This window comes from Cryptotermes secundus, unplaced genomic scaffold (assembly GCF_002891405.2).
Source record: "Cryptotermes secundus unplaced genomic scaffold, Csec_1.0 scaffold1232, whole genome shotgun sequence".
NCBI classification, from domain to species: Eukaryota; Metazoa; Arthropoda; class Insecta; order Blattodea; family Kalotermitidae; genus Cryptotermes; species Cryptotermes secundus.
In genome coordinates this window covers 7,326-24,950 of record NW_019719383.1, presented here as the reverse complement: position 1 = coordinate 24,950, position 17,625 = coordinate 7,326, and the positions used below count along the sequence as shown (strand labels likewise).

At 42.8% G+C, this 17,625-nt stretch overlaps 1 protein-coding gene across 1 annotated transcript in view; it reads left to right on the top strand.

Moving 5' to 3' along the window:
* Nucleotides 1-15,228, top strand: part of LOC111866609 — a gene marked incomplete at its 3' end in the record, with an annotated part of 37,873 nt that extends 22,645 nt beyond the window's left edge. Inside the window, exon 3 of the mRNA XM_023855733.1 lies at nt 14,978-15,228. Within this exon, the coding sequence (XP_023711501.1) occupies nt 14,978-15,228 (251 nt within the window). The remainder of the gene's footprint in view (nt 1-14,977) is intronic.
* Between the last annotated feature and the right edge of the window lie 2,397 nt (nt 15,229-17,625).

Here is a 17,625-nt window from a genome sequence, read left to right as displayed (position 1 = left end):
ATGGAAACTTAATAGTTCGTACTCCATAATTCTCCTAGGCGGTGAAATCATGCAGTGAGAAATGGATGAGTCATGTAGCATGAACAGGAAAGATGAGAAAGGCACACGGTGTAAGAGTGTAGACTTCATTCATGTGGCTGAATAGGGCCGGCCCAGTGTGAATAAGGCAATGAACTTTGAGGTATGATAAAAGGCAAATGCTTTGTTTGTTAGTTGAGCGACTACTAGCTTCTCAATATGTACGCACCTCCTTAGATTTTTAGATATAAAGTGTGTTTGTGGGACCTTAATCTATTGTCTACTGGATGGATCATCCATAAGTCACCCTCTCTCCCCTTTTACCCTACTTTCCTTATTCTTTAAAAAATTTAAAGTAGGCATATGCGGTCTCTGTGCTGTCTGTGAATCCTCCCTATTAACTTTAGAATTTCTGAACCAGTGTTAATGAAACTTGGTATGTATATCGTGACACCTGAGTCCATCTCATCAGCATTGTTCATCAATCCTTTTCTTTAGTCCGTGTGTGTGTGTCCCTCATATTGTTGCTAGGCAAAGGCTCGGTAAAGTGTATCATTTTTATTGCTAGGCAACGGCTCTGTAAAGACGTTCCCGCGGCAACTACGAATTATTGGAGACGTCGTTTTATATGCTGCTCGTGTCGTATCAAAGGAAAGTAGGCAATTAGTTTTTCCCAGAACTTCTTGTTTTCATTAAATTACTTTTCGGTTTTGTGTTTGAAATTAGTGCGTGTGTTGTGTGAAATTAAATTTAACCGTACTTTTGGAATAGATTCTATCTATAAATCAGTATGCAGAATGTAAAGTAGCATGCAATGTGGCGTGTTTTCAACTTGCATGTGACCTATCGTGACCTAATGCACGCAAGAAATGATACTAAAGTAGATTTGAGTCTTCAGATAGTTGGAAGTGGAAGCAGAGAATTCGAGTCTGTAGAAAAGGGTTATATTCTCTGTCATAGGATCTGGGGTAAATGGATGTTGGAACTCTCACGCATCCCAGTAACATCAATTGTATATGTTTCTTCGAATCTAGAGCACGCTGGCTGCAGGTCAGGGAGAAGCCATTATTTAGAGATACGATGTAACTGTGTAGCAATCAGGCGAGAAGTTGGCAGATTTTCCTTGGAGAAGACGTAAAGCACAATTCTCTTTCGTAATAGATTTTCCGTGTTTTTACTTGATTTTGCAGCCCTACTTGTGCACCACATGGGAGTTCTTCTAAACTAGACTAAAAAGTAGTTATCGGTCCTTTTTCCTGAAAAATGTGACACTCATTTTCCACTTGCCGGTCCTCTGATGCTGCCATTCTTTAGGTACGGACAGGTATATTATACAGAGTCACTTACCATGTCTTATTACGTATGAGAAAAGAATCACTACACTTCAAATTTGCACAAGTTTCCACGTGTAACACTAGTACATTAACATCGGAAGAGCCTTCCATCGTTAGTTGAAGGGTAGGTAGGACGAGGCAATAAGTACGAGGGGCGTTCAAGTTCTAAGGTCTCCGATTTTTTTTCTCAGGACTGGGAGCAGATAGACACATGCGGTTTTGTTTAAAATGCGTGTGCACTCTTTGTGAATGCGTGACAGAGATGGCAGAACTCTACGGCACACAGAACTCTAGTGGTAGCGGCGAGTGTGAGGAGTGTTTTTGATACTATAAATGGCGACGTTTTCGTTACAAGAACAGCGAGTAATCATTCGTTTTCTCCACTTGCGTGGTGCGACACCCATTGAAATTCATCGCCAGTTGAGTGAGACATGTGGTGATGGTGTCATGAATGTGAAAAATGTGCGTTCGTGGGCGCGACAGTTCAAAGAAGGCCAAACGTCGTGTGACAACGAACCAAAACAATCTCGGCCTCGCACCAGCCGGTCTGACAACATGGTCGAGCGAGTTGAGAAAGTTGTTTTGGAGGATCGCCGATTGAGTGTGGAAAACATCGCCCCCAAAGTTGGCATTTCCGTGGGATCTGTGCACAAAATCCTGCATGAAGACCTGCGAATGCGGAAAGTGTCCTCCAGGTGGATTCCACGAATTTTGGCGGATGACCTCAAGGCTGCACGCATGGCAATGATGAAGGCATGAATGGGACTTTCTTTTCATCAACTGTGACAATGGATGAGACATGGATGCCGTTTTCCAATCCGCTATTGCATCAGCAATTTTCCAGTGGTCAAAACAGACTCCTACAGAAGCGTTCGCAGCGGCCATGGAATCATGGCGTCGACGTTGTGAAAAATGTGTACGGCTGCAGGGAGATTACGTTGAAAAGTGACAGAAGTTTCAAATTGTTTGTATGATTATTGTGTGAGAAAAAAAAATTGGAGACCTTAGAACTTGAACGCACAACGTATTTGTGCCTCTCCCTAGCTGTAAATTGGTCGTGGCTGATTTCATTTCATAACCACATTCAGAATGCTGGCCATAGTTTGTACATGCCTAAGTAGAGCGAGAAACCGAGTTTGACGCCCGTGCAGTACATCTGACATAATTATAATTTTGGGCTCTATATTAATCTTTATATATGTAGGTACTAGTGTAAGGAAACTGCAAAATAACTGAGTCATACAGTTACTAATATAGTGGACCTTACCAGGATGGTCCGTTTGATTGACCTATTTCCCGTCTATGGAGGTGTGTCATATTTCTATTATTTACTTTCAGAATTCTGAATCTGAACTGGTCAGAGGGCTTGGCCCGTGAAAGAACGGAAGTAAAGAAGTACAGAGGTGTACAGTTTGTCATTAGATTGTTCCCGCAGTAACACGGCTTTCTTCTCAACTAGGCACGCCCAGGTAGCCGATAATTCTCGGCCTGCTTTTCCGGTGTCATTTTACTTTCCTTGTTCTACAGAAAAGTCTCGAAGTAACGACCCTCCCCTTCTGATCATGCCATATCATATCTAGGCGCAAGTCGAAGCTGCTTTACGGGAATATCAGAAATATCATGCTTAACACTTTGTTGAAATGTTTCTTTCAACGTGCCCCGCGGATAAGTTAGTAAGTATTTCAACCGACTGATCAGTGAGGCCACAGTCCTCTTCGTACGATTCACAACTGATGACTTCATCTGTTACATCGCAGTATGTGCCGTTGCTTTATCTTGCATAAAATGCGTGTACGGTTTCTTTCGTCAGTCGTCTGTTTGAAGGAGGGTCACACAAAGTGAAGAAACTCGCGCCTACTTGTACAGCAGACTCCACCGTTTTCTCATACAATGTGACGTCATGAAGGACGTGAGGATTTTCTGTGCTCCTGTGTGTCACTTTGGCTCATTACTTAGCCACTTAAAGTGAACCACGCCTCGTTAGAATGAAACTGAAATTCTAGGTCAGACGTTTACTAAACCGATTCCAGAAACCGTCTCTGGTCTCGCAATTCGGAGGCAAACGGCTGTGTGCGGCTGCCGGTTCGTAGGTTCGTAACGCTAGAAATTTGTACCAATGTTTGCTTCAGGCTTGCTTCTAATCGAATATTGATGTCATGCCTTTTTTTTTTAAGTGTGTGTGAAGCATCTATCCCGTAGAACGTAGTTATGTTCCAGTATTGTAAATCGTCGCCGGTCACGGTAGCCGAGCGGTCTAAGGCATGCACTGTCTTCGCTCGCTCGGAAGCCGGGATCGTGGTTTCGAATCCCACTCAGGGCATGGATGTTTGTGTGCGTTTTTCTGTGTTTGTCTACAGGTAGAGGCCTTGCGACGAGCTGATCACTCGCCCGAGGAGTCCTACCGCATATGTAAGATCTAGTAAACCGAAGTGAAACGGAGAATTTCATGGAGGTAGGCCTAGGCCGAAATTTGGGCTATAGCGCCACAGAAAAAAAAATTGTAAATCGTCGCTTTACACAACACTGTAGGATACTTCCTAGTAAGTATTTCTGTAGTAGTTCTTCCATGAAGAATGCCCTACCAAGGTGTGATATATAAATATTTCCTTTTCAAAAACATACATTGTCTTGGTTTGACATGTATTTTTACTAATTTATATTCACAACATGTTTCGGCCTCATTGGGCCATCATCAGGTGAATTCTATCCTCAAGTGAGACCACTGCACTGCATTTGCTTCCTGTGCTTCTCTCGTGCACGTCGTTATTTGCTTTATGCCTGTTGTTAAATTGCATTTTGCGGCTGTTATCCGTTTGTCGCCGTGTTTCCCTGTGTCAGTGCCCCCAGTAAACAAAACACGTGAAGCCAAGACAATTTGAGGAGTGTGAACATTCACTTTTAATGTGTAAATTTATGTACTACGTAAAGGCCTACAGTCATTGCATTGGTTTGAACTGTCATAGTATTGAAATGCATTTTTAGCGAACAGCATATTCCTAATGTCTTTTTAAAGTTGTATTATCGACGGATACGTTAGGACAAAGTAGGACGATGCATGAACGTTGTAAGCTACATTTACAAAGTATATCATGCGATTTTCACGGAAGGGAACCATTTCGAACGATAATTTCAGAGGTGTAGCGGATCGTGCAGTCAGGATTTTTGTAGTTAGTACATTTGGGAAAGAGCAAGACAGTTTGTGACTACTCAAATCGTGCACTGCCAGACAAATAGGCCTCTTCACTATTGGTTAAAAGCCATGAAAGGCTGACTTAGTTGTTCTGCAGGGCTTCCAAATTGCACGGTGTAAAGCACTATGTAGTTGTGATTATGTTTCTGGGAATTATCCACATTATAATTGTACTGATGAACGATCGTCACAAACTTTTCATCTTATTTCTTTTCCTTTTAAAAATTTAAGGAACTTGTCAGTATTTCATTCATGCTCTCTGGAATACGTCCAGAGACCCAATTTTAAGCCACAATTTTACAGCAAGAAGAGAATATTCTGATCTTCCACCCAAGGTATCTTCAGCTGTTGTAAGATAGCCGTCCGCCTTGAAATCTACGTCATTGCGTCTGAACTGAAGCATTGAACTATTACCGAAGTTTCCGTCAGAGGTTTCGAATGTAGTTTGCGAAACTACGCAAAGCGCAAAGAACTTGGTCTGGTTGTCCAGTCATCTGCGCGGTATACGCGTTAAGTAGCAGTACTGGAATGGAACAAGAAAGCTGCGTAGACCGTAATTTAAAAACTCACCCCTATGAGAAATACCAACAATATGTGTAAACATATTTCAAGAGATTTTCTAAATGTTATATTTCAGTACAGCGACCCCTTTTCATTGCCAACAATGAATCACTTCTGGTGCTTGTCTAATGTACTCCGATGTATGATTAGTTTATGTCTGTTATTCTCCCATGAGGATTCCCCCCCAGAATGTCGTTACATATGTAAGTGCCGCACATGTTATGCGTGGCTCTTATCTTAACCCCTTAACTTAATACAAAATTAATAGACAAAATGATTAAATGTCCTGATATGTAAGTGTATGACCCCTGTTCCCAGCCAAATCATCTTTTTATTTTTCCTTGGCACTACAGCCCCAGGGGGCCTAGGCCTACCTCCATGAACTTCTCCGTTCACTTCGGTTTTTCTAGATCTTACACATTCGGTAGGAATCCTTGGGCGGGTGATCAGCTCGTCGCAAGACATCTACCTGTACACAAACACAGAAAAACACACATATAAACTAAACATCTATGCCCTGAGTTGAATTCGAACCCACGATCCCGGTTTGCAAGCGAGCGAAGACAGTGCATGCCTTAGACCGCTCGGCTACCGTGACCGCACAGGCAAGTTTATACAGTTATAATCATGTGTACATCGAAACAGTATTAACCGGTAGACTCATTAACAACTTAATGTAATATGCAGCAGGTTGGTGTAACAGTCAAGTTGTTCTGGATTTGTATTCAGGTGATTCCTCTTAGGATCCGATATCAGTAGCCGCTGCCTTCGCTTGCTCAAACACTGCGATCCTGGGTTCGAATCCCACTCAAGGGTTGGATGTCTGTGTGCGTTTATACTATGTTTATGTTCTATGTGTAGGTAGCGACCTTGCAACGGGCTGATCCCCCGTCCAAGGAGTCCTACCGACTGTGCATAGGATTAGAAACTGTAAAAGCGACCGAGGTCCAACAAAAGGACTGTAAAGTCCTGTTAGAAATTCTTTCGGATTACCGGATATTCGGACCGTAATTTGTAGCTTAATTCCAAGTTAATGCACTGACAGTTCTAGATCAGGGACGAACAAGCTACAGCCGACCCGCACCAGAAGTTGCCCAAGGACCTAGTGTGATAGCATTGTCTGTAATATGTATTTGAAATAAAAAGCTCACCACTGTAAATTGTGAAGTGCGGAACACAATTTCAGCTTTACGGTACACAAATTAACGCAGTTGACCACGTCTAGCGGATGTTAGCTTCTCACTGTTGTACTCTGCACATTGTTTAAGTTCGCAGTCCGCACTTAACAGACTGGAGGGAACGGTACACTATGACAGTGCGTCTGTGTTTTAGGTGAGAACGAGACTGACATCTGTTGATAGTCAGATGAACTCTTTTGTTCTGTAAAATAAATGGTTAAGAATCAGTGTCTATTGAACGACACAGTAGGTTTAAGAACACACGTATTTTAAAGTTCATGATGGTGGTTTCTTAATGGATTTATCCGCATTTTGGGAATTGTGCATTGCCCTGTTTATTTTAAGCATTTTATTTCCTTCATTTCAAGTAAAAACGAGACGATGGATGATGCCCAAAAATCAGTCATTGTAGTAATACACTTAATGATAAAAGGAAATGTATTTCTGTGCACCGTATACAGAAATGTGATCTGAATATTATTATCCTTAATAGAAATAATAAGTAAATAAAATAGACACGTATGTTGGACTGTCTACATAGTGTGGGAGCCTCGACGTCTCACAACCCTGTGGGCCTCCATTGCCTCTTACAGGGTAGCTTTACTTATATGTATATGTTGGTCTTCCAGTGATGTAGGGGTGTCGTCGGAAGACGAAAATTTGAGTTCCTACACATGTAATTAGTTCCATCCATCATGGGAAGCCTCTGACCTTTCTGGCTCATAGCAAATATAGGTAAAAAAAGTAAAGCTACCCCTACAACAGGGTGTAAAGGCCCGTAGGGTTGTGAGACTTCAAGGCTCCCATATTTTCTGTAGACGATCGGCTTACAGATGGCGGTAAGGTTGTAAGCCTTACGCTCTCACCGCCCTTTACCCCCAGGATGATTCCTGATACTCATTTCTGTTAGAGACTGAGTCGATCCCAGGGCCATAATGCGGCGGGAAGGATTAGGTACATTTAAAAAAAAACACCTCATCGGGACTTGAACCCGCGACCTTCCGGCTAAACAAACCGCGTGCCCCCAATAGCAGACATATGTAGATATTATTTGTGTAACTGCACACTACACTGAACTTTTTTTTTCGTTAGTAGCACGTCGACTTTAGACTGTCTTTCTTACTTACTTACTTACTTACTTACTTAGTCATAGAACTGAGCCCTTCTGGAGGAGCCGCCAATTCTGCAGCTACTCAAGAATTTATCAGCATTTTATGGAACCCGAAGGTTCATTACCGTGTTCACAAGAGCCCTCCACTGGTTCCTATCCTGAGCCACATCAATCCAATCCATATCATCCCATCCTATCTCTCTAAGAACCATTTTAATATTGTCCACCCACCTACGCCTTGGTCTTCCCTATGGTCTCTTTCCTTCTGGCTTTCCCACCAATATCCTATACGCATTCTTCGTCTCTCCCATTCTTGCTACATGCCCTGCCCACCACATGCTCCTTGACTTTATCATTCTAATTATACTTGGAGAAGAGTACAAGTTATGAAGCTCCTCATTGTGCAGTTTTCTCCAACTCCTGTCACCTCATCCCTCTTCGGTCCTGTCATTAGACAAATTTCAGTAGCACTCGATATTGGCATTACAGTATATAATTCGCAACTGACTTAATATTTTAGAGGGAAAAACACGTCTCTACATTGTGGCGCTAGAGAATTTCGGTTTCTGCTTGTAGGCAGTTACATTGCTTTTTCCATGCCAAATTAAATGGTTGGAGAAATATACGTTGTTTATTCTTGTAACGAAGACCTGGCTCCCGGGTTCTGACGTTTGAATTGGGTGGTTCACAAAGTGTACAGGCCAGGCCCTACAGCTGCGTTGCAGTGCGTAGCGGGCAAAGCAGCTGGAGCTGGAGACTCGCACAGGCAGCTGTCGAAGCGGCTGAAGCGTGTAGCTGACCACTGCATGCCATGAAGACGTATGAGGAAGTGCAGGTAGCGGTCCACGTATTCTAAACTTCGGCACTAGATGGAGGTGAGTGTCAGCCTCACGCTCCGGTCCCCTCACTCCCTGGTATCTAGGATTTCAGGTGTTCAGAGCGGTGACTATGAACTAGCATGAACTGCCCACATACGCTTACAGCAGTATCCAGGCACAGGCACGTATTTGCGAAAGATGTACCGTTTCCCATTAACTGCCTATAGAAATCCTGTGACTCTTGGGGTCTTGCCAACTGGTTTTCTTCCTGCATTTTTTAATAGAACTTACAACTAAGCGTAGATCTACATAAGAGATAGCTTTTTCTTTGTTTTGTATTTCTCATACCTTATGTTCAGTAAAAATTCATATCGTAATTGTCCTGTTGTTCTCATGCACCTCATTGTATAAAGCCCGACCGAGTCTTTCCTCTTTACTGCGCGTGAATTCTTTTATCGCACCGCACACCGATGAGACAGAAACCGATCCCAGTTGTTGGTTTATCTATTAATTTATGTTACGGAACCGTGAAACGATGTTAGATGGGTCCCTTGTCACCACGGCATGGCGCGTCCTCAGGTTTCGGATGGAAGAGACGCCCTCCAGTTTTAGAGGGAAGCTGCGAATGTATTGAATAAGCAGTCGCGGACAGCCAGCAAAGGGTTTTCCTCCAGCTTCGGGGTTGGGAGTGGGGCTAACAACTCCTCACCGTAAAAGAATAAACTCTTTATGAAAATTCTCGAGAAGCCTCGGACCTGGACGGATTCCTTGGATAAACGACCTAAGCTAAAGAAAATGGATATGAGATTTGGCACTTGGAATGTTCGAAGTATGTATAGGGCAGGTTCGCTCAGGGCGGCGATGGAAGAAATCTTAAAATATGTTAGATTTAGCGGTGGTAGAGGAGGTCAGATGGGATGGGGGTGGCCTCACACCAGCAGGCGAATATATATTTTTCTATGGAAAGGGAATGAAAATCATGAATTAGGTACAGGTTTTTTTTTGTACATAAGAGAATCGTGTCAGCAGTTAAGAGTGTAGAGTTCGTTAGTGAAAGGATATCATATATAATACTAAAAGGTCGCTGGTGTGATATCATTGTTATGAATGTTCATGCCCCAACAGAAGATAAAATTGATGACATAAAGGATACATTCTATGATGAACTAGAACATGTATTTGATTAATTCCCAAAGTACCCTATGAAAATTTTGTTAGGAGATTTCAATGCCAAAGTAGGGACGGAAGACATTTTCAAACCAACAATTGGGAATTAGAGTTTGCATGAAATTAGTAATGATAATGGAGTTACAGTAGTAAACTTTGCAACATCAAACAATCTTACTCTCAAAAGTACAATGTTCTCACATCGTAACATCTATAAATTTGCTTGGAGATCTCCTGATGTGAAGATACACAATCAAATCGACCATATTTTGATAGATAGGAGATGGCACTCAAGTATACTTGATGTCCGATCATTCAGGGCAGCAGACTGTGATACTGTCCACTACCTGGTGGTGGCAAAGGTTAGGGAAAGACTGGCAGTGAGTAAACAAACAACGCACAGATTTCACATGTAGAGGTTCAATCTCAAGAAATTAAATGAGGTAAAGGGTAAAGAGCAGAATTATGTTGATATCTCTGTTATGGAGCAAANTAGGTTCACAGCTTTGGAAAACTTGGAAACTGAGGGGGATGTTAATGAAGCTTGGGAAACTATTAGAATATAAAAAGGTCTGCCAAAGAGAGTCTAGGTTATTATGAACCGAAGAAACATAAGCCATGGTTCGATGAAGGATGCTCAAAATTACTAGACCAAAGAAAACAAGTCAAATTGCAATGGTTACAGGATCCAAGCAAAATTATGGGGATAATCTGAACAATATAAGGCACGAAACCAGCAGTCATTTCAGGAACCGTTTGCCTGCCCTACTTTGTTGAGCGACACTTTCCTCTCTAACCGCACTTCCCTCACCTTCACTCCCGCCTTTGTTGGTTGGTTAGTCACGCGTTGTTCGTCACTGCTCTCCTTCTTAGGTTGGGCGCCGGTAAGCTCAGCTGGTGTCGGCTTACAATAGTCGGAGGTTTATTTTGGAAAGGGGGTAAAGGTGAGAGTCAACTAGTTCAGCTGTGGGTAAAGCAGGGATCCTTCTCAGAGCGTTTGCTAGGGCCTCGCTTAGGACGAGGAGTGAAGCAGTTGGTTCAGTGCTACTTTGCACTTAAACACCGTGACCATTTCTTGAGATCAACACTTTCCTTCACCTGATGACACACACAGTCAGTACAAAGGATGCTTATATATAGGTCCTTATATAGCTCAGTCCTGGTATAATGGACGTTATTAGCACAATTTACACTTTAGGGCTCTGAATTTGGGGTTCTCGAGAACAGCGGAAACACCAGATTTTGTTTCTAAATTGTTCACGAGTAGCAGTCGACTCACTTGGCGACTGACTTATGACTGACTTTGCGACTGTTTGGCAACTGACTTGTGACTCTTTGTCTGCAGACACTGAGGTACCCTGGCCGTCAGTTCCTCTGCTAAGTAACTCCCCCCTTAATTCCACTGATTGGTTTTTGAAAACTAGAAGTTCACACAATTTCTGGATCTCCAATCAGCTAGCTGTAGTTTGGGACTTTGAACCTTAAAGCCGTAACATCGTTTTTGACAGTACGCTGACAGATAACCTGCTTGGCGTGGGTTTCAAAACCGCCTAATTTGAAATTACGACGTGCAGAACCTGTCAGTGATCGAATTCTCAAAGTTTGCCGCCATGTTACTCGCAAACAAAATTTCTCAGAAAAAGCCCCAGGGGGTGCTCCTGTGTAACACCGAGATTTGGAATAAGTTCATTCCTGAAAACAAGAATGTGACATGTCCCACTGGCTTGGGTATTACTTGTTACCTGCAATTAATTTTTATTACTGATCATTCTAATTATACTAGTGAGCGACAGTGGAGCGGTCAAACTCCCTAAACGAATATTGGTTCTGTCATGGTGCGGTTACATTTCAGGAACAAAAACAAGGAATATCTGAAATTGATGAGCTTACAATGAACAGTAAGAACAAGAACATTAGAGACCTCTATAGAGGAATAAATGACTTCAAGAAGGGTTATCAGCAAAGTAGTAACTTAGTGAAGGATGAGAATGGTGATCTACTTGCAGATTCCCACAACATTTTGAATAGGTGGAGGAACTACTACTCTCAGTTATTGAATGTACATAGGGTTATTGCTGTTAGGCAGGCAGAAATCCATACAGCTGAGCCGTTAGTGCTTGATCCTAGCCCTTTGAGATCGAAAGTGCTATTGCAAAATTGAAAATTTTTAAATTGCCAGGTAGTGATCACATTCCTACAGAACTTATTCAAGCAGGAGGTGAAATATTACGTTCTAGGAACCACAAGCTAATTACTTCTATTTGGCATGAGGAAAAATTGCCTGAGCAATGGAAGAAGTCTATTATTGTACCAGTTCACAGGAAGGGTAATAAAAACTGACTGCAGTAATTATCGGGGATGTCACTGCTATCAACTTCATACAAAATTTTATCCAATATTCTTCTCTCAAATTTAAGTCCATATATAGATGAAATTATTAGGGATCATCAGTGTTGGTTTCGACGTAACAGATCAACTACAGATCAGATCTTTTTTATTCGTCTGATAATGGGAAAAAATGGTAATACAATGAAACAGTACGTCAGCTATTTATAGACTTCAAGAAGGAGGTTATGAGGGAAGTATTTTACAATATTCTGATAGAGTTTGGGATACCCATGAATCTACCTAGGTTGATTAAAATGTGTTTAAACGAAACATATAGCAAAGTCTGTGTATGTAAACATTTGTCTGATAAATTTCCTATCGAAAATGGTCTACAACAAGGAGACGCTTTATCGCCACTCCTTTTCAACTTTGCTTTAGAATATGCCATTAGGAAGGCCCAGGGCAACCAGGTGGGACTGAAACTAAACGGGACACATCAGCTGTTGGCCTATGCTGATGATGTGAATCTACAGGTTGGTAATGTACGAGGGTTGGAACTTTAATAGTGGCAACACTGCTGTAGACACGCCATGCAGTGGAACCAAATAATGACGCTTATACCACACGTTAGTTACACACCTTCCTTACCTCAGAGGAAATGGACTATCCCTTCCCACATCACGCGCATGCGCAGTGACGAGAAGAACAGAGCCTCGTGTTAGCTGGCGGTCTAATGTAGTGTTGTCACAATGTTTTCGAAACAGGAACAACAGAGTTGGATAAAGATTGAATGTGTCAGAGGCCGTACAGCACGACAGTGTCATCAAGGTCTTCAAGAGGCTTGCGGGGAATCTGCATTGCCTTACAGAACAGTGGCAAGGTGGGTAAAAGCCTTCAACAAGGGACGCCAAAATGTGGCAGACATGCGTCGGCCAGGTCGTCCTAGCGTCAGTGAAGAAGAAGCAAATGCTCTTTCCGCATTACTGGAGAGTAATCGACGCCATACGATACGTGAGCTGGCCCGAGAGACAGGATTAGCGCATACGTCTGTGCTTCACATTCTGAAGGAACGCCTGGGCATGAGAAAAATTGCATTACGATGGGTTCCGAATGATTTGACGGAAATGCAGAAATGGCTACGATACGACGCTGCTCGTAATCACTTGGAGCGCTATGAGCGCGAAGGAGAGGCTTTCTTACGCCTATCATTACGCTGGATGAGACATGGGCCCAATCGTACGAGCCACAAATGACACGCCAGTCGAACGAATGACGTCATTACGGATCACCACGAAAATCAAAAGTTCGTCAGAACCCCAGCAATGTGAGGGTTATGGTGATTCTCGTGTACGGCTGTGATGTTATCCTAACGCATACCGTTCCCAGACAGCAGACCGTCAATGCGCAGTATTACTGTTCATTTTTGGAACACAACCTGCAACCAGCTTTGACAAAGAACCGGCGACACTTTCTGCAGAACCCGCCCATCATTTTTCAGGACAATGCTCGGCCGCATGCAGCGCAAGCTGTGGCTGATTTGTTCGATCGATGGGGCTGGGAAGTGCTGTACCATCCAACGTACTCCCCGGACTTAAGCCCTTGTGACTTCGACTTGATTCCTAGAATGAAGGAAATACTTCGTGGCATTCGCTTCAGAACTGTTCCAGAGATTCTTCAGGCAGTAGACCGCTCCATTCGAACTATCAACACAACAGGCGCTGCTAAAGGTATCCTATGACTTCCACATCGCTGGCAACGGGTTGTACACAATGCTGGTGATTGCATTGAAGGACAGTAAAACTTCGAAACACGCATCTATTTTGTATCAGTTGTAAATAAATAGTTGCTACTATTAAAGTTCCAACCCTCGCAGATACCATAAAGAAAAACACTCAGACTTTATCTGACGCAAGTAAAGAGATTGGTCTAGAAGTAAACACTGAGAAAACTCAGTATATGTTGCTGTCTCGTCACCAGAATTCAGGGCAAAATCATGATGTAAACATAGGAAACAGATATTTTGAAAATGTGANCCTAGGAATATAACTTTAGAATTTACAAAATAAAGATTTCATAACTGTTTTAAATGTGCTCCTTAAAGTAACTGATTGAGAAGGAAATTAAGAGGAAATTGAACTCGGGTAAAGCTTGCTACCATTCAGTCCAGAACCTTTTGTCTTATCGTCTGCTGTCCAAAAACATAAAAATTAGAATATACAAAACTATAATTTTGCCTGTGGTTCTGTATGGGTGTGAAAATTGGTCTCTGACATTAAGGGACGGACATAGACTGAGGGTGTTAGAGAACAGGGCGTTGAGGAGAATATTTGGATCGAAACGAGATGACGTGACAGGAGGTTGGAGAAAACTGCATAATGAGGAGCTTCATAACTTGTACTCTTCTCCAAATATCATTAGAATGATCAAGTCAAGGCGGATGATGTGGGCAGGGCATGTAGCATGAATGAGCGAGAAAAGAAATGCATATATGATATTGGTAGGAAAGGCAGAAGGAAAGAGACTACTACAAAGACCAAGTCATGGGTGAGTGGACAATAATAAAATGAAATTTAGAGAGATATGATGAGATGGTATGATTTAGGTTGATCTGGCTCAGGATAGGGACTAGTGGAGGGCTCTTGTGAACATGGTAATGAACCTTCGGGTTCCATAAAATGCTGGAAAATTCTTGAGTAGCTGCAGATTTGGCTTTTCAGTAAGGGCTCTTCTCCATAAATAATTATGTAAGTAAGTAAGTATGGAACCGTGAAAAGAAAATATATTACCTGCTAACCTAAGCGTTCTGTCGTTATAAACAGACAGTAGACCGGACGTTTCTATAGACAATGTGGTATGGTCTGCAGCTGTGTCTTGAATCTGTTAAGTGTATCAGTACATGGTGACTTTTTTTTATGATTCTGGTAATCACTTCTCTTAAGAACCGATATACGCCTGTGATTGGTTCAAAGATTGCGATGTTGTAGCACAATCCTGAGCTTTGCTGAGCTGTGTTGCGTGTGGTTGGCTGCTCGCATTCAGCTTTCCGTGGCATTAGCTACAGTAAACACGGTTATAATGGAGCACGAAGCTTTTGGACTTAGCGTTACGAAGTTCATTTTAGCTGAACGATGTTCGTAACAATGAGTATAGTGTGCAGTTGGATTGTTGGAATATTGGAGCTTTCCATGGCTTGGTATGAACACTGTTGTTTCAGGCTTTTTGTGAATTCTGGGAAGTACAAACGTTCAGGCCAGATGTTACATTTTTTTCAGCGGGATGCTCAGTTGAACTGGATGCTCACATTTGTGGCTGTGAGCGTCGCATGCAGTTGGCTGCTGGGTGCCCTCGGATTGTCCTTGGCATGGCTCTTACTTCTGTTAGCTCTGGTTGCTGCAGTTTGGAAAACCAATCTTGTGCGGCTGGTGGAGGCTGCTGTAAGCTATGAGACTCTTCGGGTTCGACGGAAACGTGCCCTTAGTCAGGACGAGACAGCTGAATGGTTCAACTTCCTCCTCAACCGATGGTAAGTAAACTAAGACCTCTGCTTTAACTTCTTTGTGTACCTTCTCTTCCGCCAGACTTCTGGCCATCATGAAACCAGCGTAAAGGAAATATCAAGGAGAGCTTTGCTTGCTATCTGCTTCACTCAGGTTTCCTACTTTGCTTATTCTTCCACCCTGAAGATTGAATCGATATGTTCTTCTGAAAATTTCGTTCACTTTGAACGGGTTACACGGCGTTATACCCAGATGATAGAACCCCTCAATAACCACTGAAGTTGGCAGGCATCATAACAGTCCGATCAAGTTTGATCCTCTTAACTCCCGAATACTAGTCTAGAGCTGCTGCGGATATGTTAACACTGTACTGTCTGTCCGAAACAAGTCTGCATACGCAACCTCATATGGCGTCCATATGGATTATCGTGTGTAGGTTGTACAAGTTAACGCCAACTTTCACGAAATCCATAACATTTATACTTCTAAATAATGTTGTTGATGATGATGATGATGAGGAGGAGATGATGATGAGGAGATGGTGGAGGAGGAGGAGGACGACGACTACAAATTTTCGAAGCTGTTTTATGTAGAGTTTCGCTTCAGTATGTCTAGTGTGATCCTATAAAGGTAAAGTTAACGTTGCATAGTTTTTGCAGGTACGAGCTATAAAACATTGTTATTCTTATTCCCTTGAGGTCATAACGGTGGTGGGCGAAAGCCCCTAAGCCAGAAAAATCGTAAGTTGAAAATGTCAGTGAACGTGATGCAACACTGAAGCGTTAATTAGTTGCAGTACTGTAAATATAGTCGTGTCGAGTCATGCAACGTAGTGTAAGTCAGTCACTTGTCAGTAGGTTGTTGAGAAAATACTGGCCAGGTTAGATCCCGAAATGAGGACAGACAAATCTGAAAAATTAGAGAATCGGCCGAAGGCTGTGTTCACCGGACGGTCCAGATACTGAGCAGTATTACTCAGTTGACGCCGAGGGTTGTACTACAGGGGGATTCATATAGAACCGGCCCGACGAAATGAGCTGTAATATAAAATATACCGTACAGATATTAAAGTAATTTACACATATCTTATCGTGGATTGTGTGCCGTGATCAGAGCAGGTGTTGAAAGTGTCCGCCGTTTTCAAGTAGGCACTAGAAACACTCGCTGTTCAACAGTGAACTCCATGACTGTCGCCTGCGCACTGCAGACACGCTTCGGTATTGTCCTTGACCTTGCGGTATAAGGGCTGCCACTTGCCGGATCATGCGCACACCATTCGACTCAGCACGGCCCACGGATTATTATGTCGTAATTGTGAGCGGTTATATGCATCACCTGCGGAATTGTTAGCAAATTCATTGGGCCGGTTCTATACGATTCATCCTGTAGTTGGATAGGCACATCTGTGGGTAATGTACAGCCGACATCCCGTTACCACGGGTGGAGCCGGGACCGTACTGTTCTTGACGATCTCTGCTAAGCTAAGTGGACTCACCAGTAAAGCAAGAACAGGAACTTCAGTGAGGCTACACAGCAAGAGGCTAGGAAACCTAGAATTATTGTATTTTGGATTAACATGTAAATAGTGTAGAATAATAATATTAATGACGATGTGTCTGAACTTACTCTGAACCCCCCGTCAGAAGAGATCACGGTAGCACCTTGTGGTAAAAAAAGTGAAGTTGTTCCTGTGCTTAATTGATTAAGCACTATGCCATGAAGGCGTATGGGGAGTGGATGTATGGATCCATATTTTATTGACCTCGGCACTAGCTGGAGGTGAGTGGTCAACTTCACGCCCCGGCCCCTTTACCCCCGGGGAAAAATCCGTATCCATTGGATAGGAGGTGGACCCCAGAGCCGGTCTGAACGATTTGGAGAAGTGAAAATTCTTGACCCTACCTAGACTCGAACTCCCACCCCTCGATCATCCAACCCGTAGCCAGTCGCTATCCCGGCTTCTAGGACCTTGTAGTGGGAGCAGTTAATATGAATATTCGCGTTTCGTATATCATCTCGAGTAGGTGTAAAATTCGAAGTTGCATTTTGTTACCATAAAATATCAATCTGATGTGGTTACAGAAGGCTGCTTGGTTCACAACTAACCGACCCTCTAACACAGGAAATTCTCTGTTATTGGAGAGTTTTAGTTATAATGTTTCTTGGGGTGGTGTGAGACTGAGTCCGCTTGGTACATCGGCCACTAACTGGCCTATTTTATCAGCCCCGGATGATAGATGATAATTGTGGAGCAGTCGATGGAATGAGAATTGAAAGGGGAAACCAAAGTACTCGGAGAAAATCTGCCTCTGCCACTTTGTCCACCACAAATGCCAACTGACCTGTCCTTGAACCCCTGCAGGTTCGCAGTTGTAACTTGAAATTTATTTAGATGTGCTGTACGTTTAACGAAGTACCATGTT